The sequence below is a fragment of the Myotis daubentonii genome, chromosome 2, assembly GCF_963259705.1.
Source record: "Myotis daubentonii chromosome 2, mMyoDau2.1, whole genome shotgun sequence".
Lineage (NCBI taxonomy): Eukaryota > Metazoa > Chordata > Mammalia > Chiroptera > Vespertilionidae > Myotis > Myotis daubentonii.
In genome coordinates, this window is record NC_081841.1 from 214614485 (window position 1) to 214636608 (window position 22124).

Consider the following 22124-nt stretch of genomic DNA (forward strand, 5'->3'; position numbering starts at 1 on the left):
ACATTTAACTGTTGCAGGAGCTGCCCCCCATTGTCACAGTGAGCACTCGGTCTCCTGGTACAAATTTTAAAGTCCCACAGAGTTGTCCTTCGTCGACCTCCGCACCACACCTGAGAACCACCTGAGAGGCGTGGTGTGTGTTGGCATCAGGAAATTCTTCACCGAAGCCTTGAGCAAAGGGTTTCTCTGTTGAGCGCAAGCATAGACAAATCAAGAAGTGTTGCAGGTGGCCCAGCCGGTGTGGCTCAGCGGTTGAGCATCGACCTATGAACCAGGAGATCATGGTTCGATTCCCAGTCAGGGCACATGCCTGGGGTGTGGGCTCGATCCCCAGTGTGGGGCGTGCAGGAGGCAGCCGATCAGTGATTCTCTTTCATCATTGACGTTTCTCTCTCTCTCTCTCCCCCTCTCCCTTCTTCTCTGAAACCAATAAAAACATATGTTTATAAAGAAGAAGAGTTGCAGATGTAGAATACTGAGGTCAGAGCTCGTGGGCTGCAGAAGCCAGCACCTTTGTTTTGCTCTGTTGTTTCCCACCACGCTCACCCTGGCAACACACATGAACGAGCGAGAGAGACAGGGCAGGTGAGAAACCAGCTCGAGCACGTGCAGCTCAGACTGACACGGGCCCAGCTGCCAGTCGTCACCCGTCGCGGAAGGAAAGTCCGCTCAGCAGAAGCCACAGAGCCGCCGAGGAGGTGGGGCTCCATTTCCTGCTGCCTCCTCGCCAGGCAAGCTTCCCAGGCCGGAGGGATGCGCCGGGGACCAGCCCCGCATGGTGATGGGATTAAGCCCTTGATGAATACAGCCTCCCATTGCCACCCCAGGCCCAAGCCACCAGGAGAATGAAACCCACTTTCCAAACAGGGCCCGAGGGGCCTCGTTGGAAGAACTCCCCTCTACACGCGGAAACCTTTAACTCATAAAAGGACAAAGCGCTGGTTCCGGAAAAGCTCTGGGTAAAAAAACCCACCCTGTGTGGGTCTCTGGGCTTTAAATTCAAAGCATGACTTGTGCAATGCCCGGGTTTCTGTGATGGGATAAAAGGTTTTCCTTCATGATATGTGGGGTTTCCACATGTTCAAAATTGTATTTTATGGTTTCTCCTTGTTTTTGTTTAAAATTAAGTGTGTGTGTGTGTGTGTGTGTGTGTGTGTGTGTGTGTTGGGTGGGGACAGTCAAGAAGAAACAGCAGCAGCAAACAAACAAAAGCCCGCGTTGATTGAGCGTAGTCAGCTCGAGGAAGCACGCTTCATCCCGTGCCAAGTGACGCTCACGAAAATTGCAGCAATTTTTGATGCACTTGCCAATGTTTGTGTTATTTTTACTTTAAAGATGTAACAGATTGCCGCAGCATAAATAATTTAAGCCTCGTATTTCAGAGGCGTCCAAGCGCGTGTGTCTTTCGCTTCTGGCTTCTCTTCTGGGACGGAGCCGTGCCCAACAGAAGCAACCGCCGTGTCTCTAACACTCCATTTGGACTGTTGTTTTTTGGTGTTGAATCTATTTTTCGCCCTTCTGTTCCAAGTGCCACAGGTTCTGTCACTGTTCAGTGTGGAAGCGGTAACTCTCCTTCTACAGGAAGCAAGGGAACGAGCCCCATAGCATCTGCTTGTGATCTCGCAGGAAGATCACCAGCTGGAAGGGGTGCGGGAGTGCTCGGGAGAGACCCTGACCCAAGTCCCCCAGGAGTCTGCCATTTCCACTCAGATTCATACTCACACTTCAAGCCAGGAACAATGGGTCACATTTTGCACACAGCGTCCTCAGTTTAACTTAAAAATAGCTTTAGACTTGGCAGATTGACTTCACACAAAATGACCCCATCCTCGATCAATTATTGGGCTTCTCACTCTGTTGTGTGCCATTATGGTACAACTGAGAGAGAAGAAACATCTATGTTAAAAAAAATCAAACGCAAATCTTTATGCTGCTCTATACTTCCTAAGTGTGGTTGAACAGCTTTTATAAACCAAAAACAAAGATCTGTATATATAAATCTATCTCTATATATAAAAGGCTAATATGCTAAGTGTTCCTCTGCCTGTCCGACTGGTTGCTATGATGTGCACTGACCACCAGGGGGCAGATGTTCAACAGAGAAGCTGCCGAGCTGTAGTGACTTGGCAGCGGCAGTTCTCCCCGGGCGGTTCCACCTTCGGCCATGGGTTATGTTGTTGCTGGGGCACTGTCAGCCCTGAATCTGGTTTACCGCACACTTGTGTTTGCATTCCACACCCTGTACAATAACAACTTTGCAGAGTGCACTCTGGGACCCCTCAGGGGATGTCAGAGAGCCAGTTTCAGCCCAATCCCTGCAGGCCAGGCAGAGGGACTCCACCTGCCAGAGGGACCCTGCACACTCTGCAGACCCTGGGGAGAGGCCACGGGCTGTTGGCTCCAGGGCATTTTCAGCTGGTCTAGCCCAGCACCGCCCCACCCGCCACCTAATTAATTTCCTTTCAATGTGCATGAATCCGTGCACCAGGTCACTAGTACAATATAAAAATCCCAGAACAATAACGACAGCGTGTGTTCTGTTTACTGCAGGCAGACATTCTGAGGTCCACCAGATGACCGGGAACTACATGTGGGACTCCAACAGCAATAAGTCATTTGACATCGGTGTCAACAAAGACAGCCTGATGCCTCTCTGGTGGAATGGATCAGAACCTCTCTGGGTCACCCTGACCAAAGCCAAAAGGAAGGTCCACATGTACTACTGGCCAGGTGAGTACATCCACCCACATCTCAAGACAACGCGGAGTCTCCAAAGACAAAGGATGCGGGTGACACGTGTGAAGACCAGGCCAGGGTTTGGAAAATGAGATCTTTATTCAAGAAGGATTGCTTTTGAGCATGTTTGGATAAAAAATTGTTTTGAACTCTCTAACACCAGACCAGGCACGATGCCATTTCCAGATCCCCCTGGTTCAGCAATGCTGCTGTAGTCTATCATGCCTTTTCTGGCGCTAAATCTTAGATACACACGAGAGATAGTCACAGCGTGCTTACTTGCCTGGCAAGAGAATCTGGCATACCGTTTCTTTAGATTTTGAGCTCCTCTATGGTGTTGAAAAGATGACTCAAAGCACTTACAACTGTCAGTAGTGTATTTAATGAAGCCCCTTGAAATAATAGCCAATGAAAAACTAAATTACTTTACTTACTGCAATGAGGTAAGGAACCATGCAAGCTGCCCTGGCTTCTCTAAGGCGTCTTCAGGATTCTCTCATCTCAGCAGTCGAAAATCTTTCATTAAGGATGAGAGGATTCAGTGATAATCAACTTCGCATTGTCTTCCCACTGGTGGGATTTGCTCTCAGGTAAGTGTGCAATCTGACTTTCCCATGGGCATGGCTGTAGACACTGTCTCCCTAATTCTTAATGGTGCAGCGCCGATGATTGCCATGTGGAAGAAGGTCTCAGGGAGGGTCTAGAAGAAATGAAGGGGTAGACAGGGAGAAGCGGCCGAGGGGGTCTCATTGGCTTGGGCTGGAGGGCAGCAGCGGCCCGGTAGAATTGTGAGAGCATGGCGGGTGGTGGGGGACGGCGGCAGAGAGTGGAGAGGAGGATGAGTAAGCCAAGGCTGAATCACAGACGGCCCACCCTGAGGGTGTGGCCTTCAGCCAGAGTTTGGAAGATGCTGGATGGAGGTGGTCACGTGGAGAGCTCTTCAGGGCGCTCCAGGCTACGCCAGCTCTCAGAGGAGCGTAGAACACAAACAGATAGAGACGATGGAGAGCCATGCTGTGGCGAGTGCCCTGAAAGTGCCCCAGAGCAGCGCCCGGCATGTACAGGGGAGCGGTGAAGGCGGGAGCAGGCTGCATTCATCCAAAACTGGGCAGACAGACAGACAGACACAGTTTCAGGGGGAGTGCTAGAGTTTCCTCAGAAGACACCTGGGATTGTGTCCGTCGCAGCTCCCTTGGCTGATACGGGAAGAAGCTTTAGGGCAAGGGAGAGGCTTCAGAGAGCTCCATTACCGTTAAATGGAGACTCGACTTCTTCACGGAGTTGGATGTGAGATCAAGCAGACAAGACAGTGCATCAGCCAGGCGGATCAGACTTGCTGGAGCAGCCAAGCTCGTGGGTCAGCCCGATGCGGGGAGGTCTGAAGCCAAAAGCTTGTGCTGCAGTTTGAGGTCATTCTCAGAAATCATTATTTTAAAAAAACCAAAAAACCAAACCAACAGGGGTCCACATGCAGACACAGGAGAGTGCAGATTGGGTGCGCCGCCTCGGGGACCACCTTAGAGCAAACCCAAGGGCCTGCGAGGAGAGCACTGCCCGAGGCAAGGGCCCTCTTCCACGCTTATCTGCTTAACCTAACACTCTGGTCTTGGAACTTGAGCTCTTCGTGAGCAGTCACAGAGCATTATTCTTGATCTCATCCTGGAGAATCTGGCTCCTTAATGGTAATAAACAACTTGAATTTCTATATCACCGAGTATCTACAAAACCTCAAAGCTAATTTGCCTGTGAAATATCTTGTTGCTCCTCCAAAACAGCTCCTCAAAGGGCACGAAGGGGCCAGTCGCTCCCTTTGATTCACAGTTCAACAGCTAATGCGATGCGACGCCTTAAGATCAGCTCATGGTGTTAACTATCAGGAGGAAAGAAGCCGAAAGGCTAGCCTCCTAGAATTTCCCCAGTGACCTACATGGGGACTCGCTAAAGACCTCGCCGTGGTGAAGTCCTGATAAGAATTGGATGAAAAGTCTCTGGTTTCCTCCACACTGTCCAGTCCCACGGAACTGGAGACACAGATAGCGGCTGAGTGGCCGCTATCTCCGAAGGGCCTGCCGCCCGGCCCGCCAGGATGGCCCGGCACCTTGGCTGACAGCTGACGGATGAGGGTCGCCGCTCTCCTCTCCCCCTTCCCCCTGGTCCCCTCCAGCCACAGCTAATAGCACGGCGAGCGTTCATTTGTCTCCGGAAGATGAAGCGAAGTGCGGTGGCATTTCTTCTAAACATGGCTGAATTTTGTTTTTCTTCTCGAATCCTCCTCTTCCTTCCCTGGTCCCCCAGGACGTTGCGCAGACCCCTCGAGGAGGCCTGGAAAACCTTCATTGCGCCAGTGAGCTGTGTTATGACACTCTGAGTCTCGCCATTAAGTCAATATTTAGAAGAGCAATTTAGAAATGGCAGGAGTTCAAGTCTTCCTGTCAGGTAGATAAAGCAGCAGACTGAAAAATTAATCAGTGGTGAGGAGTCCAAAACACCGCACCTCCAGTCCTGAGAAAGAGAATATTGTAAACAGACCCTTTATTACCCCACCCAGTGGTGCCATTGAGCTGCGCAGGGAGAAATGTGCCTCGGGACATGATCCCAGGCCCGAAATGGAATATTCCTTTGGGAAGGCCCAAAGAAACCAGCCAGGAACTGCATGACTAGGGCCTAGTAATGTTTTGCAAAGGGTAAGAGCTGACGGTGTTTCCCTCACTGATTTTATTTTTATTTTTTTAAATATATTTTAGAGAGAAGGGGAGACGGAGAGAGAGAATCATCAATGATGAGAGAGCATCATTGATCGGCTGCCTCCTGCACACCCCACACTGGGAATTGGGCCGCACCCTGAGCATGTGCCCTGACTGGGAATCGAACTGTGACATCTTGGTTCATAGCTTGACGCTCAACCACTGAGCCACGCCAGCCGGGTTCCCTCACGGATTTTATTTCCCTGCCCTGTCCTTGTGCTCTGAGGTCCAAGGGATTTCATTGAGGGGGAGAAGGAAGAGGCTCCGTATTCACTTCACGTGGAGAGTAACCCAAAGCAGAAGGGCGCTTTTTCCGGACCATCAGTGCTACCGTACACAGTGCTGGTGGTTTTTAAGCTCATCCTTATGGCTCTCATGAAATTCAAAAAAGGAACAAAAATTAGAAAGCTTTTAGGAGCCTGTGGTTCAGACTCTTTGGAGTGAGAGCCTAAAGAATCTAAGTTCCACTTCGTTCCACATGCATTTTGCAGTGTTAACTCCCTACAGCCTCGCAATCAGGAGGACGTGAGGGCAATCCTCCGTGTGACTCCGGGATGGTGCTGGGTGCGGTCTGGACCCTTCTACTGGCCTCTTCCTGTCCTGAGCAGGTGTTCAGATGAATAAGACACCTTCTATGTGGGTGAAAGACACACTTCCACCTCGCTTCCCCTCGCCCACTTGCCAGAGGTGAGCTGGGTGGGGCGTTTACCATGGGTATCTGACTCCGCTTCTATCAAGTTTTAGTTGTTAAAAGCAAGGTGATTTCATCAGGATACGTAAGGAGGCACATATTGGCTATTGATCAGGAATTGTGGATTGCTCACAGCATCCTCTCCTTGTCTGCTGTGGTGGATCCCTGACAACCTTCAGCCGGGCTGTGCTTAGATGCAGACACTTAGGCTCAGGGAATAGCAGGAGCCAGCATCAATCACACAAATGTGTGCGTTACCATTATGGCCCAGCCGTTTGACTCTGTGTATGTGACTTCAAACGCTTGGATAACAAGTGGAATTTTTTTCAGGCAATATTTGACATTGCAAAGACAAGGGATCCAAATTTTCACTAAATGTTCCAATAACATCCCCAATTTGTCATTAGAGTTTACGATGTATGTAATTTTAGAACCGGGAGAGGCCTTAGTATGTAGTTTGCTGGTTCCTACACTCTTTAGGAAACGGATAAAAACTATGATTCCCTTTCCAGATCAACACACCCATACATACTACACTCACAATTTTGTGCTCATGGAATACAAGAGACCACAATGATGAGGATTCCGAATGGTTTTCCATGGCAACATATGTCTCTATAATATCTAATTGATTTGATATTTTAAATGCGATGCAAACATGCGTTAAAAACTCACCAAAGTATCCAATGAAACACAAGCTGTTGTCATTAATGATGTCTGGCAAAAGTAGGCGTGGGTCAAAATTCTCTAAGACTCTTCGGGTTGAATTCACCTTGAATTACTCCCTTTGTGTGTGGGTAACTTTGGTAAAACTTCATCACTAAGGTTGTCTGTCTGTGTCAGCAAGAAAAAGATGACAAATTCGCATTTCGAGTTGAGGTCTTCCAAAGAAGTGAGTTTCAGAAGCAGGATTTCTAGGCGTCAACCATTTAATAGTCTTGTTTTTTTATTGATATTCCCCTTCCAGAAGCCCTTGCTACATTATTGTCTGTGTCCATACGCTATGCTTAGATGCATATATGTTCTTTGGTTAATCTCTTCCTACCCTTTCCTCCCTCTGAGATCTGCTATCCCTCTGTTCCATGCATCCATGTCTCTGGACCTATTTTGTCAGTTTATGTGTTAGATTTCACATATAAGTGAGATCATGTGATATTTGTCTTTCTCTGACTGGCTTATTTCGCTTAACATGTTAATCTCCAGGTCCATACCTGCTGTTGCAAAGGGTAAGAGACCCTTCCTTTTTCACAGCTGCGTAGTATTCCATTGTGTAAATGTGCCACAGCTTTTTTATTCACTCATCTACCAATGGGCACGTGGGCTGTTTCCAGATCTTGGCTATTGTAAATAGTGCTGCTCTGAACAGCAACCATTTCTGCTGCAGGGAAATTGAGGAGGCATTGCCTCTCTGCACTGCTGTCTGCAGAAGCAATTCCTGCAGCGTTGGAAAGTTTTCATAGCTACCCAGCCACATCAACCCTCTTTTGTAAGATGATTGTATGTTGGCCAATAGAGCTCAGAGTCTCTCAGTGGCATCCAGATGGAATTGGAAAACCTTAAAGAGAAATCCAGGGATGAACTCGCCTTCTTCACAAATCACAGAAAATGTGTTTCTTCATAAAACATCTTACAAGGGTGTGACTCAAGGCCTGGGAACAGGCTCTCAGGAGACAACTATGAACAAAACCAGATACAGGCTTTTCTCAGCCCCTGAGAATTTACCATCCAGTCAGAGACAGATGATAATCTCACATTAGCCCACGTAAATGTAAAGGTGCATTTGTTCAAGGCATGATCATGGAAAGCATATTGCATCATGGCATCATCTATAAGGGATCTGGTTTCATCTGGGAGCGTGACTCAACACCTGAGAGGGTGGCTAAGGTGGGGAAGCGAGAGTGAGGGTGTTGGGTGGGACAGAGCATCCAGACTGAGGGGACAGCATGTGCTGAAGTCCTGGATGGGATGGGAGACACACTGAGGAAACTGAGAAGGGAGGGAGGATGGAGTGTGGGTGAGGTGGAGAGAAGCTGAGGCCAGGCCAAGCTCTCTGGTTGGAGCTGAAGAATTTGTTCTTATCATGGGAGGAATAAGAAGTCATTGGAAATTTTTAAGAAGGAAGGTGACAGTATCACACTGGCATGTTGACAAGACTGCTCTGTAGCATGGACAATGGAATGTAGACATCCACCATGGATGGACAAGGGGTGACCAACCAGTTAGGATGTTATTGCTCGGACCCAGGAAAGAGGAGAGGTTAGCTAGGACCAGGACCACAGAAGTGGTGAGAAATCAGTGGATCTCCAGGACCTGCTGATGGATTGGATTGGGGATTAAGAAATTGAGCCAAGGCCGGGGAGGGTCTTGTGCTCCTGTGGCACCAATGGCCTCCCCACATTTGCCAGCAACTCCCCAGAGCATGGGAGGGGGATCCAGAGGAAGAGGTCCTGACAGGGTGGAGAAAAGGGCCCAAAGTTGGTACTTCCTGTAGTGAACCAGTCCTCGTAGAGAATGCTGGGGTCTTGGCTTTTGGTGGCTGCGGGCCGTTACCGGCACCCACTCTTCCCAGGCTGTGCCACAGTCTCGGCTGGTGCCAAACACCTCCTGGTCGGCGCCCTCTGCCGTGCCTCTCCTAGCCGGGTGGGGGCCGGCGGCTGTCTGATTCCGCGTGTGTTGGGACCGAGGTGGCACTTCCCCCACCAGAGCCCTTTGTGTGCAGACAGCTCTGCCCCCTCCTGTTCTCCTGCTGTGTTTCAGCACGTCGCTGGGGCACTGGGGCAACCTCGGGGAATTTAGAGAAAAGAGCCGGAACGTGCCTCCTGGACCAATTCAGCCACCTCCTCACTGGGACCGCCACTTGACCTGTGCTCCAGTTTCATCATTTGTCCGACAGGGATGACCAGATGCACCTCGCAGGCTTGCTGGGCATGTGAATGAGACAAGATATGTAGAGTATTTGACCAGAGCAGATGCTCAGTCCATCCTCTGCCCCCAGATTCCAGAACGAGAGCTTAGCCTATGTCCGTTTTCATGAGACACAGGGGAGTGCGCCCCCCGCCCCCGCACCCCTCTCCCACCCCCCAGCTCACTCTTAGCCCCAAAGAAAAATTATTGAACTCACATCAGGAATTCAAACATACCCTGCAGCAAAGAGCACAGAGTGAGCACAAGCCCTATTTTAACTCGCCAAGAGAATTCAGGGCAACTAAGGGATAAGAGGGGGTGTTTCCAGAAAAGGGGTGGGCAGCTGGAGCTGGCCACTTTGTCATCGGAGAAGGAAAGGAGGCCAAAGCCTGGCTTTTTCATGTCTCGGGGTTGGGAGGCAGAGACCACGGACAGGGTACGTCACACACACGACCACACGCAGAGGTGGCACTCGCCACCCGGCAGTGTGGGCACTAGACTGGCCTCTGGCTATTGGCCCCAGGGCGGCAGAGGGGTGACGTTGCAGGACCCCCCCACACAGCACTCACTCCTGGTCCCAGGGTTCCTGGAAGTAACCCAGAACCACTTCACAGGTCAGGGTCCAAGGTCCCCTCAGACACATGGGAAAGGGCCATTTGTCAGACTTGGAGATCACAGGCTCGGATTTGAGGGGCTGGGGGTGGGGAGTCCCTGGACAGGTGCCAGAGCTCAGCAGCCAGCTGCAGGGCTCAGCTCTGCAGCAGAGGAATCGACAGCATGTTGCATCCTGAGTTGGCCCGGTCTGTTGGGGTCCAAACCCCAGGAAAGCACCCGTTTGGAGAAGGAGGCTTTGGTTGGGAGTACCTGGTGGGGCAGAGGTCAGGACGGCTTCCCGTGGGCCCGCATGAGCTCGCTGCACTCACGTGATCAGTTGTAAGATCTGGGTGATCGGAAGCACAGCACCTGCCTCAGCCCCTAGCCTATCTGAGGGCCCCGGGGACATCATTCCTCACCTGGTTCCACCTGGGAGGGCAGGCCCGACCCCGGCACGGAGACTTTCCCACCGAAAGCCAAGCAGCGGGTGCAGAGAGGAAACCCCGCCTTGGCCCTCATCATGCTTTGCTGTAGCGTCACCACCGACTTCTAAGCGGAGACTCGGCGGGGGTGAGGCACATGCTTCTTCTCACCCGGCTCCCCGTTAGTCACCTCTGGTGCCACTGAGGCACGTTCATTGAGGCTTTGGGATCTGCTGTAAGGGACGCGTTGCTTCTCATCACCTTTGTCGCCCGGGCTGGCTCCCTGCACACAAGGCCCGTCTTCAGCGGCGACCTGTGCTGGGGCCCACCCACCACCCTCTTCTCCATCAGAAGGGAGATGCCGCCAGAGGTCTCCCAGCCCCGTGGGCCCTCCTGACCCTGGGGATCAAAGGCCCCCCTGTCGCCCAGGACCTGTTCCCACAAGCTCCTGTGGCTCCAATGCGTTTTCCTGGAAAAGGTTCCATGTTTCTGAGTTAATTGGCTTAGCTGCTTTAATAAGCTCTCTTGAGACATGGATTCAACAATTGTACACCTGCCTCCCATCACAGAAAATGCAGCTCTCGGGGCTTATTGTTACAGGATGTGTCAAAGCTGGCAAGCGCTTGGAAGGTGAGACCTGTGCTCTAGGAAGTGGGGGGAATGTGAGTTTTATGGGATCCCCTTGGTGGTCCTTGGAGAGAGTTGCCAGGAAGCCAGGCTCCTGTGGGGAAGCTGTGGGCACGGCGAGAATGTCCCAGGGCTGGGAGAGCTGGCCACCAGCCGGCAGGGAGGGAGACATTGGGACGTTCACTTCTCCCATCTGTGGCTTTTCCGCCCTCACCTGTCAAATAAAAAGATTTGATGTGAGGCATCCATAAGGCATCGCTTGCCTTGTAGACATCATTGATTTGCATATTTATTTGGACAGTGTGGCCCATGGCAGTCAAGTGATGTTGTGATAAAATGGGTATATTAAAATAATTTTCTGATGATGGAAGTTAAGTGTTTTGCAGAAATGCCTTTTTATAAAAATATTTTTTTATTGATTTCAGAGAGGAAGGGAGAGGGAGAGAGAGACAGAAACATCAATGATGAGTCCTAGCCTGTTTGGCTCAATGGATAGAGCATTAGCCTGTGGACTGATGGGTCCCAGGTTCGATTCCGGTCAAGGGCACATGCCTGGGTTGTGGGCTCGGTCCCCATTGTGGGGCACGTGGGAGGCAGCCAATCTGTCTCTCTCTTTCTCCGAAATCAATATATTTAAAAAAAGAAACATCAATGATGAGAATCATTGATCGGCTGCCTCCTGCACAACCCCTACTGGGGATCAAGCCGGCAATCCAGGTATGTGCCGTGACCAGGAATCAAACCATGACCTCCTCGTTCATAGGTTGATGCTCAACCACTGAGCTACACTGCCTGGGCTGAAAAAATGTCTTTTTAATTCATTCATTCATTCATTTATTTTGCACAAAGGTGGCCCTCTGGTTGTCTGTAAGTTCCCTGTAACTCTGTCTTCTCCTCAGGGCATATTCATGAGGTTGTAGGAGAGGTTGCTCACCCAGGCTCAGGTGGAAATATCAGTGGGAGGGTGGACTCTAGACAGAGATGAGACGATGTCCTGAAAATGAACCCTAATTAAGGGTAATTCCCATCCAGTTTCCCTGGGAGCCAGGAGGGAACAAGGTGGAGCGAAGGCAGACATGCCCTTGGAGTGGTTGTGAAACCGGAATCTCGCTCCGAAGCTCCTATTTGTTCTGTGAAGCCGAGAGGTCCAGGCTGTCGCCTCTGTCTCCCCGCAGATCCCCGCGCAGGGAGGCAGGCACCTTGGAGTGACCTGCAGTGACCCCCTCTAAGCAGACTCCCAGCAATGGCTGGGAGGCAGCAGCCCCGAGGGTGAGCCCTGCGCCCACGTCCACAGATGACCCCTGTGGTAGTTCCAGAAAGGGGCCCACAGACTTCTGGGCAGAGAACTGTCTGGTGGGATCCATACAGCACCCCCTCCAGTCTGCGGATTTCCACCAGATAAACACCAAGGAGAACAAGACCAAGCACCCGCGCTAATTCACGAAGCAAAACTAGCCTTGCTCTCTCTAAAACCACCCGTTCGCTAGCTCATGTTCCATCACGTTATTGCATCATGGCTGTCACTTCTTGCTGGCTGCTTTCCTTGTCATTTATTCATTCTGGGTTAGGAGAGTCAAGGTAAGGGAAATCTTCTCCTTTTTTTAAAAAAAACAATATTTTTTTTATTGATTTCAGAGTGGAAGGGAGAGGGAAAGATAGAAATATCAATGATGAGAGAGAATCATTGATTGGCGGCCTCCTGCACGCCCCCTACTGGGGATCAAACCCGCAACCCGGGCATGTGGCCTTGACTGGAGTCGAACCCAGGACCCTTCAGTCCATAGACTGACGTTCTATCCACTGAGCCAAACCAGCTAGGGCTGCTTCTCCTTTTGAGACTTCACCAAGGAGAAGCCATTGGACAGGACAAGGGAGCAGAAGGATTGCATTTGCCCCTTTCTGTCCACTTGGGTAGGAGTCTAGTTCTGTCTCAGGGCACATGGAGGTATAGCTTATATTCAAAGTAACCATGTCTGCAGGACTTGCATTCAGCTTATTGATACTAATATTCAAATCCTCCATATCTTTATGTAACTATTACATTTTATATAGCTACATCTTCTATATCTGTTATTCTTTACATCTTCCTACTGACAACGTTTGTGTTCGGTTGGCAGCAGGCTCATACATCTTGGGCTCATTGAGTCTCTTGGTTGCATTATTTTCTCTTGTGCTTGATTTAATCTCATGTTTTTAAATTTATCAAGGCCCCTAAGTGTACCAAATCCACTGCTAATCTATACTAATAAAAGGGTAATGTGCTAATTAGACCAGGAGACCTTCCGGATGTCCTTCCGGACAAAGCCATGGTGGTGGGGCCAAGGCAGAGGTGATTAGGGTGATCAGGCCAGCAGGGGAGGGCAGTTGGGGGTGATCAGGCCAGCAGGGGGGGCCAGTTGGGGGCGAGCAGGCTGGCAGGCAGAGTGATTAGGGACGATCAGGCAGGCAGGCAGGTCAGCAGTTAGGAGCCAGCAATCCCAGATTGCGAGAGGGTGCAGGCCAGGCTGAGGGACCCCCCTCCCCCCATGCACGAATTTCATGCACCGGGCCACTAGTGTTGCCAATAAGAGGCCATGCTGAGTGATTGGCCTGGAAATGAAGTAAAAGTGATTAATGACTACAAAGGTGGAAAATCAGTGATGGTTATTGCTCTTCAGCCACACATATCCCTTCCACCATAGCTACGAACTTGAAGAATAAGAAAGCGATGGAAGCTGTTAAAGGGTTTGCTTCATTAAAGGGTCTGAAGGCCATGAGACCAAGGTGAGAAGGGCGCATATCAGACACAGAGAAACTTCTAATGACCTGGATCAAAGACCAGCCACAGGACCATTTTCCTCTCAGCACCATGACGATCATGGCCAAGGCAAAGCGTCTGCAGTGCTGAGAGAAAAGGCTGGACCCACCTACAATGCTGAATTGACTGCTAGCTCTGGGTGGCTTAAATGACTCAAGAATCGTTATTAATTACGTAGTGTGAACGTGAGGGGTTAGTCTGGAGTACTGATGTGGAGGCAGCTGAAGAATTTTTGGAAACTCTAGATAAGCTGACTGTGGAGGAAAATTACTTGCCAAAGCAAATATTCAAGGTGATAAAACCCCCCTAATCTGGAAATGAATGTCTGAAATTGCCGGGGTCCAGCCCCAGCGGGTCCAGGGGTCCCCAAAGGTGTGGACGGAGTCGGCGAAGAAGGAATGACACGGAGACAGTGTTCAGTTGATCAGCAGCCTAGCCAGGATCTCCAGCCAAGTTCTGGTCTCGATCTCCAGAGAAGTTCTGCTTAGGCTCTCCAGCCAGGTTCTGTACAGGTTCTCCAGCCAGGTCCAGTCACCAAGTTCTAGTCAGGCTCTCTTGCCAATTTCTGTAGTCAAGTTCAGTCCAGGATCCCTTGCCATGTTCTCTCCAGCGAAGCTCCTCCATCTCCTGGTTCCCTGTAGGTTCTGTCTCTCTTGGTCCTGTCTTCTGAGTTCTGACTTCTAAATTCTGTGTTCTAAGTTCTGTGTCTGAAGTTCTGAGTCTTGCTGTCTTGTTACATCTGTATTTATACCAGTTGATTTTAATCCTGTCAATTTCTATTCCAAAGGTTTAGGGCGTTTCTTATCTCCATTCCAGGGAGTAAAGATTATGTAGCTTAAGCATGATTGTTCATAGTTAAAGTGATTAGTTACCCGCCTGGCACTTAGTTGAGGGGTTTTATTCCCTCCCTAACTTCAGGGGAAAATCCCTACCTGGGGATTCAACCTTTCTCGGAGAGGTGACCTTGGTTAAAACACAGCACCAAGAAGGTGAGCAAACATATTAAGAACCGTATGCCATATATGCCAGGTCCCTTGAAACAGCAAGGATGGACCGGCTCCCGGCAAATTCCCCCTTTTTTATTTTTTAAAAGCAGCCATTAAAAAGAAAAACCTGAAATGCTCTCTTGTATCCATTTTAAGAGTAGGATCGGCGCTTTCCGCTATTACCTGAGTCCTGATCTATCACCCCAGGGAGAGCTTGCCAATCCTGCACTTTCCCGGGGTGGAAAGGCTGCAGTGGGGTTAAGGATAAGGCTCCTTGGGCTTACCTCCTCCCATGCCTTTACATTTACCTTTCCTGCACCTTTCCTTCCTCAGAAAAGCATGGACGTATTTCTTGTATAAAATGTTCTGTCTGACTGGGAGTAACCTTAACTCCTCTGCTAGCAAGCATATGTGTTAAAAGATCAATACGGAGTCTTTTTTCTTTAGACTCAGTATGGCACATCTTCTTAATCTAAAGATCAATACAGAGTCTTCTTTCTTTGGACTCAGTATGGCACATCTTCTCAATCTAAGAATCAATACAGAGTCTTCTTTCTTTGGACTCAGTATGGCACATCTTCTCAATCTAAGGATCAATACAGAGTCTTCTTTCTTTGGACTCAGTATGGCACATCTTCTCAATCTAAGTTCTGTACTATCCACCTTCTTACCCTACTTATCCTCTATAGGGGGGTCTGTAGCACCCTGGTGGAGTCCTATCCGTCCCGAGTGTGGGGGTTCTCAATGGGGGGGGGGGCTTACCTAGGGGAATCCTTTTCCAGGTGTTCCCAAAGGTGTGGACAGAGTCAGCGAAGACTATCCACCCTTTTCCTATGGTGGAGTCCTATCCTTCCCGAGTGCGGGGTGCTTACCTAGGGGTCCCTGTTCGGGCGCCATATGCCGGGGTCCAGCCCCAGCGGGTCCAGGGGTCCCCAAAGGCGTAGACGGAGTCAGCGAAGAAGGAATGACATGGAGACAGCGTTCAGTTGATCAGCACCCTAGCCAGGATCTCCAGCCAAGTTCTGGTCTCGATCTCCAGAGAGGTTCTGCTTAGGATCTCCAGCCAGGTTCTGTCCAGGTTCTCCAGGCAGGTCCAGTCACCAGGTTCTAGTCAGGCGCTCCTGCCAAACTCCGCAGTCAGGTTCAGTCCAGGATCCCCTGCCATGCTCTCTCTCCAGGCTCCGCCTCCAGGCTCCGAGGCCAGTCCCTGTCCAGGATCCTCCGGCATGCTCTCTCCAGCGAAGTTCTTCTGTCTCTAGAGAACGTTCTGTGTAGGTTCTGTGCCTAGGCTCTGTCTCTCTTGGTCCTGTCTTCCAAGCCCTGTGTTCTAAGTTCTGTGTTCTGAGTTCTGTGTCTGAAGTTCTGTCTCTCTGTCTGGTTACATCTGTATTTATACCAGTTGATTCAATCCTATCAATCTCTATTACAAAGGTTAGGGCGTTTCTTATCTCCATTCCAGGGAGTAAAGATTATGTAGCTTAAGCATGATTGTTTGTAGTGATTAACTACCCGCCTGGCACTTAGTTAAGGAGTTTCATCCCCTCCCTGACTTCAGGGAAAAATTCCTACCTGGGGAAACAACCTTTCTAGGAGAGGCATCCCCTCCCTAACTTCAGGGGAAAATCCCTACCTGGGGATTCAACCTTTCTCGGAGAGGTGACCTTGGTTAAAACACAGCACCAAGAAGGTGAGCAAACATATTAAGAACCGTATGCCATATATGCCAGGTCCCTTGAAACAGCAAGGATGGACCGGCTCCCGGCATGAAATGACTTTCATCCATAAGGAGGCCAAGTTAATATCAGGTTTCAGGGCTTTTAAGGACAGGATAACAGTCTTGCTTGGGGGCAATGTTGCAGGATGCCAATGGAAACCCTTTGTGATCTGGCACAGCGGGAACCCCAGGGCTTCAAGCATATCAGTAAGTACACATGCCCGCACACTGCAGGGGCCAGGAGAAGTCACCGATGACCCCACTCCTCTTCCAGGGTGCCCTGCTGGTAGGTTTGGAGAATAATATACCTTTCAAGATTTTACGTATTGTTGATCATGCCCCTGAACATCTTGCTTTTACTGGTTATCTTCTTCCCAATATCAGAGTGGATATTCTCCCTCGAACCACTACCTCTTTGAGTCAACCAATGGATCAAGGAATTATAGCAGCTTTATAAAAATTATTTTATTTTTATTGATTTCAGAGAAGAAGGGAGAGGGAGAGAGAGATAGAAACATCAATGATGAGAGAAAATCATTGATTGGCTGCCTCCTGCACGCCACTTACTGGGACCAAGCCCGTAACTCAGGCATGTGCCCTTGACTGGAATCGGACCTGTGACCTTTCATTCTGCAGGCCAATGCTCTATCCACTGAGCCAAACCAGCTAGGGCTATCACAGCATTTAAGGCCTATTATCTGGCCGAGACTTTTGCTCAGGCTACCATTCAACTGAGAAAGACACGAAGACACTAATGCAATTCTGGAAGGATGCTGCCATGGTTCTTAAGTTAAAATTCATTGTAATTTTTAAAAATAAAAAAATCCATAACAGTGTTACTACAGGTCTACGTTGCCACACATAGTATCTAACTTTACTATATAATTCTATGTGTAATCAATAAAATTTTTTTACATCATCCTTTAACCTAGGCAAGTATACATTTCTCAGGTGAACTGTATAACTATGCCAATATTAAATCCAGATTCATTTTAATCCAACAAAGCATTAAAAGAATATATGATTGATAATATTAACAAACATAATTATTATACAAAACACTTATGGTTTGATATTAATGTACAAACACAAAAAAGTGTGCAGCTTTTTATATATGAAACTAGAGGCCTGGTGCACAAAAATTTGTGCACTTGGGGGGGGGGGGGTCCCTCAGCCCAGCCTGTGCCCTCTCGCAGTCTGGGACCCCTCAGGGGTTGACCACCTGCTGGCTTAGGCCCGCTCCCCGGGGGATTGGGCCTAAGATGGCAATCAGACATCCCTCTGGCAACCCGGCAGCCCTCGGGGGAGGTCCACTTGCCAGCGGGGAGCAGGCCTAAACTGCAGTCGGACATCCTTAGCGCTGCTCAGGAGGCAGGAGAGGCTCCCACCACCACCGCTATACTGGCAGCCATCAGCCTGGCTTGTGGCTGAGCAGAGCTCCTCCCATGTGAGAGTGTCCTGACCACCAGAGGGCAGCTCCTGCATTGAGTGTCTGCCCCCTGATGGTCAGTGTGTGTCATAGTGACCAGTCATTCCCAGTCCTTCTGCTGTTAGGGTCAGTTTGCATATTACCCTTTTACTATATAGGATAGAGGCATGGTGCACAGGTGGGGGCCGGCTGGTTTGCCCTGAAGGGTGTCCCAGATCAGGGTGGGGGTCCCGCTTGGGTGCCTGGCCAGCTTGGATGATGGGATGATGGCTGTTTGCAGCTGGTCACACCCCCTTTAGGGTGGGGGTCCCCACTGGGATGCCTGGCTAGTCTGGGTGAGGAGCTGAGGGCCATTTTCAGGCTGGCGGGTGACTGAAGCTCCCAAGCTCTCCTTTTTTTTTTTTTTTTTTTTTTATTCTGGGATTTATTTACCTTCTATGGCTATCACTGGAGCTGAGAGCCAGCTTTAGCCCTGAGGCTCGGCTCCAACTTTGAGACCTCGGCTGCTGAAAGCAGGTATCTGGGCTTTGTTTAGCTTCTATAATTGAGACACTGTTGCAACTCCAGCTCTGAGGCCCAGCTGGCTGAAAGCAGGTTTCTGGGGATTGTCTAGCTTCTATAATTGCAACATAGTTGCTTAGAGTGCAGCTCAGAGCTGGGCGGCAGCAGGCGGGGAACCTTGGCTTCCTCCATCACTGGAGCAAGCAAGCCTCCTATTCACTTCAGCTGCCTGGCTGTCGGCCGCCATCTTGGTTGGCAGTTAATTTGCATATCGCCCTGATTAGCCAATGGGAAGCGTGTCGGAGATACAGTTAATTACCATATTTATCTATTATTAGATAGGATGTATTGAGTGCTTTTGGTCAGCATGATCGTATAGGTTTCAGGTGTGCATTTCTATCTTAGAAGATCTAAATATTGCACAGTGTGCCCGCCACCCAAAGTTAAAACTTCTCAATGCAGTTTGCTTTATCTGCAAAAGCCTGGTCAAAATTCCATTGCTTGCAAACTCACATAACTATATCTCAGATGTGCCAGAAGCAGATACCTGGCCACACTGTGTAAGGCTGGTAATCTTTTGTAGGATAGGCGGTGTCTTGCTTGCATTTGGGTTGTTGACCCTGAGCACAGAGTAGATACAAAGTGTGGGCCCACTCATACCTGGCTGACTAAATTATCTTTGAGAGAAGAATAAACATTCACAAATTAACCTTCAACTGATGAAACACAGGTATCTTAAGTGCTATAACTGGCCAAGATCCCACTGGCATTTCTTCCAATGAGGAATATTTTCCAAGAACCCATGGGCAGCATTTACTCTTGGGGCCTCTAGCCTGTTCATCCTTCTCAACAAACGAGTCTTGGGCAGGCAGCTTCCTGGCTTCTGGGCCTCCCTTAGATAGGCTTGCTCTCCCTGCACCCATGATATCAGCCAGGGAGGGATGGCGTCTCCACGGAGCACTCCGCGCTTGCTCCGGTATGCCGGATGAAGGAATTCTTCTTGGGGGCTGCCCCACCTGCTAATAAATCAGCTGTAACCAGCTACAGACCAGATGGCTACCAGCTGTAACCAGATGTACCCAGGAGTGGAGTTAATGTGATTCTTGACAGAGACGCTCCCTTCTCCCTACATTCCCAACTTGTCCCTCTTTGACTCACTTCCACCTTGGAAATCATTCTCCCTGGGCTACAGGAAAGCTCGCCATCTGGTCTCCTGACACCCCCTGTCTGGGGCTGTGTTGTGCTGACAGTTCTCCACACACACCTTATTGTGTCTAACTTTGAACTTTTGCTTCTGCTGCTCTCTTTGCTGGGGATGTCCCTTTCTTTTCCACCTTCACTCCCAGCCCCCGACGCATTGGCTAGTTGCAGTCTGTGCGACTGAGCCCAACATGGGCATTCAAGGAAGGCTTCCAGGAGGAGGTGCCCCTCACTACCCAGTAAGTGTGCATTTCACTCAGCCTTCACGCAGTACACTGTTTTCCTGTATGTCTCCTCCCACTGGACTCCTCTCCGGGTTGGAGACCCCGGCTGATAAATGCCTGTTTCCACCTCGCCTGAACATGGCAACTAGTTCATAGTAGGTGCTCAATGAATGTACCCAACGAACTCAAACTGAAACGGGCTCAGCCCTCTCCTGCCTTATATCCCGAGAAGGTAGGGCAACTGCTTCTACCTCCCAGGGGGCTGGGGCAGAGAAGCTAAGGCCACAGCAGCCCCTACCATCTGAATGCCTTTTATTCTTTTGCTTCATCTGGGGAGAGGCAAGGTCACGGCTCTGAGTCCTTGCTTTCGCTCAGTGATTTTTAGGCTTGCTAATCTAGTGCAGTCCCTCTAAGTCCAGTCAGACTAGTGAAATGCTTATTTTATTATTCCTGGACTAATCAGATAGTACCTAATACCTGATTCTAGAATAGGCAATGGTACAAGAGAAGAATTAGTGGTTATGAAAAACTCTACAGGAAAAATGTTTTAATGGAGACATTTCTATGCACTAATTAATTTTTTGTTTCAAATGTGGGAATTGAGAAAGACAGTTATTAACCAGTTTTTGCTAGTCCCTGTCAGGGGACACTGGTGTTGCATGGGAATGACATTTGAGAATTTTTGCTCCAGTTAAACAAAATTACAGTTAACTATGCCACTTATCAGCAATAAGTTCTTTTATTTCTTGAAAATGAACAACAACAATTTTTTTTTTTTAAACTAATGGAGCCTCCGTCCTGAAATAGGCTCATCACCCTACCTCAGCCATTGAAGAAAGTAACCATTTACCATCTCTTTCCTTCTTAGGCTGTGAGGTGGAGATTCTTGGTGTCAGACCCACCTACTGCCTGGAATATAAAACTTCCCCGACGGATATCAATTTTGCCAACGCAGTCAGCGATGCTCTCGACTCCTTCAAGTAAGTGCCCCAGGTTCTTAGCCATACCCTTGTTCTTCCTGGTTTCCTGGACCAAAGATAAATGCTAACGTGAATTCAGAAGGCTTGGTGTAGGTGGAATGTAGGCTGTGATTTGGTGAATGCTTGTATCTCAGAAGATATCAACATGTATTCGGCCAAAAGGGAGGATCTGTGGTGAAATAGGTCTGGAAAATGGCCCTACCCTCTTCTTGGAAATGTACAAAGCAATGAGCACATCAGAAGATAGAACTTTATTTTCTTCTCTCCCATGAAACCATAACACGCGGTTTGGAAAATGCAAAAATTTGTAATAGCACATGCGAGTCTGTCAGGGAATGTGACCTACCAGGCAAGTCAGGACAAAGCCTCAAGTCAGTCTCAGAAATCCCTGGACGTGACATCAAGATGGGTAGCCAGGTGGGGTGGTCTCCATGAAAAATCAGCCACCAAGAGGCTGAGGATGTTGGGGCTCTTATGTTTCCAGGGCTGGACCTGGGGTCACCGTGGCTACTGAGGGGGCCTCCTGGGCAGGTCAAGGCACAAGACCCATAGTATTCAGAGTGGAGACCATGGAAGACTTCCATGCAGGGCAGATCCCGAGAGCCTTCACGCCATAGGCACTGGCCACATGAACGGGCCTCAGATAGCGTTGGCCAAGTATGAATCCCATTCTTGCCACCAGCACCGCAGGCATCGTGGGGAGCAGCAGTGACCCCCACGGAGCTGAAAGGAGGAGACAACAGGCTAGCCTTTGCTGTCTCTTAGAGTGATTCCACTTCCATGAAAGTCTATCAAGAGGGCGCTCTGGGCACATAAGGGTTTAGGCTCTGATTGACAGGTTGGAGAGAAAATAGATTTAAAATACTTAAGAGCTGAGAAGGAAGAAATTAAAATTTTAGGGTATCTGAGGGGGTGGTGGTGGAGGGGAGTGGAGACAGGGTTTGGAGGAAGTCACCTGTAAGTCAATATTCTCCACATGGTTTGTAACTCGGATGTGCTCTGTGATCTGCCTCCTGCCTACTCTGCGGTCTTTCCTTGCCCACAAGCCCTGGAACACCACCCGCACGACGAACTGGAATGTTGTGTGGCAGCCTCGTTGGTGCAAACAAAGCAGAACGGTGCGGCAGGCGTAGCAGATGAGCTGGAACTTTCGATGGGTCTGTGTCTGCGTGAGGCTGTTTCCAGCACGCACAAATGCTAGCGCTCCCTACAGCCTGCCGCCTTGCCAAATATGAAAATGGGGAACATAGTTGTCACACAAACACCTCCCAGTTATGCAACACTGTTTGGCAGTTGATCTTTTCTGCATCCATCTTGTCCTGACAGCTGAATGGTGTCCCACTGTACACCGCCCAGGGACTCACAGGTAGAGAAGCGCCGCACACACAGCTACGGGAATCCCAGCTCAGCGCTGGCCTGCACGCTGGCCAATCAGGCGGGCCTCCCTGTCCCGAGGCCCACCCGCTGCTGGAGGGACAGTGCTCTGTTCCTAGAGAAGTGTGTTTCCGCTTCCTGTTTCTAGGGAAGTTTTCCTTTTTCCGTTTCCAGGCATCACGGCACAGCTATGGCACCCGG

The 22124-nt window shown here is 49.6% G+C and overlaps 1 protein-coding gene across 1 annotated transcript in view; it reads left to right on the top strand.

The window, feature by feature from the left end:
* The window catches only part of ENPP6 (ectonucleotide pyrophosphatase/phosphodiesterase 6), a 79811-nt gene that overhangs the window by 31446 nt on the left and 26241 nt on the right, over positions 1-22124 (top strand). Inside the window, exons 2-3 of the mRNA XM_059685718.1 lie at positions 2551-2730; positions 20438-20549. Of these exons, the coding sequence (XP_059541701.1) occupies positions 2551-2730; positions 20438-20549 (292 nt within the window). The remainder of the gene's footprint in view (positions 1-2550; positions 2731-20437; positions 20550-22124) is intronic.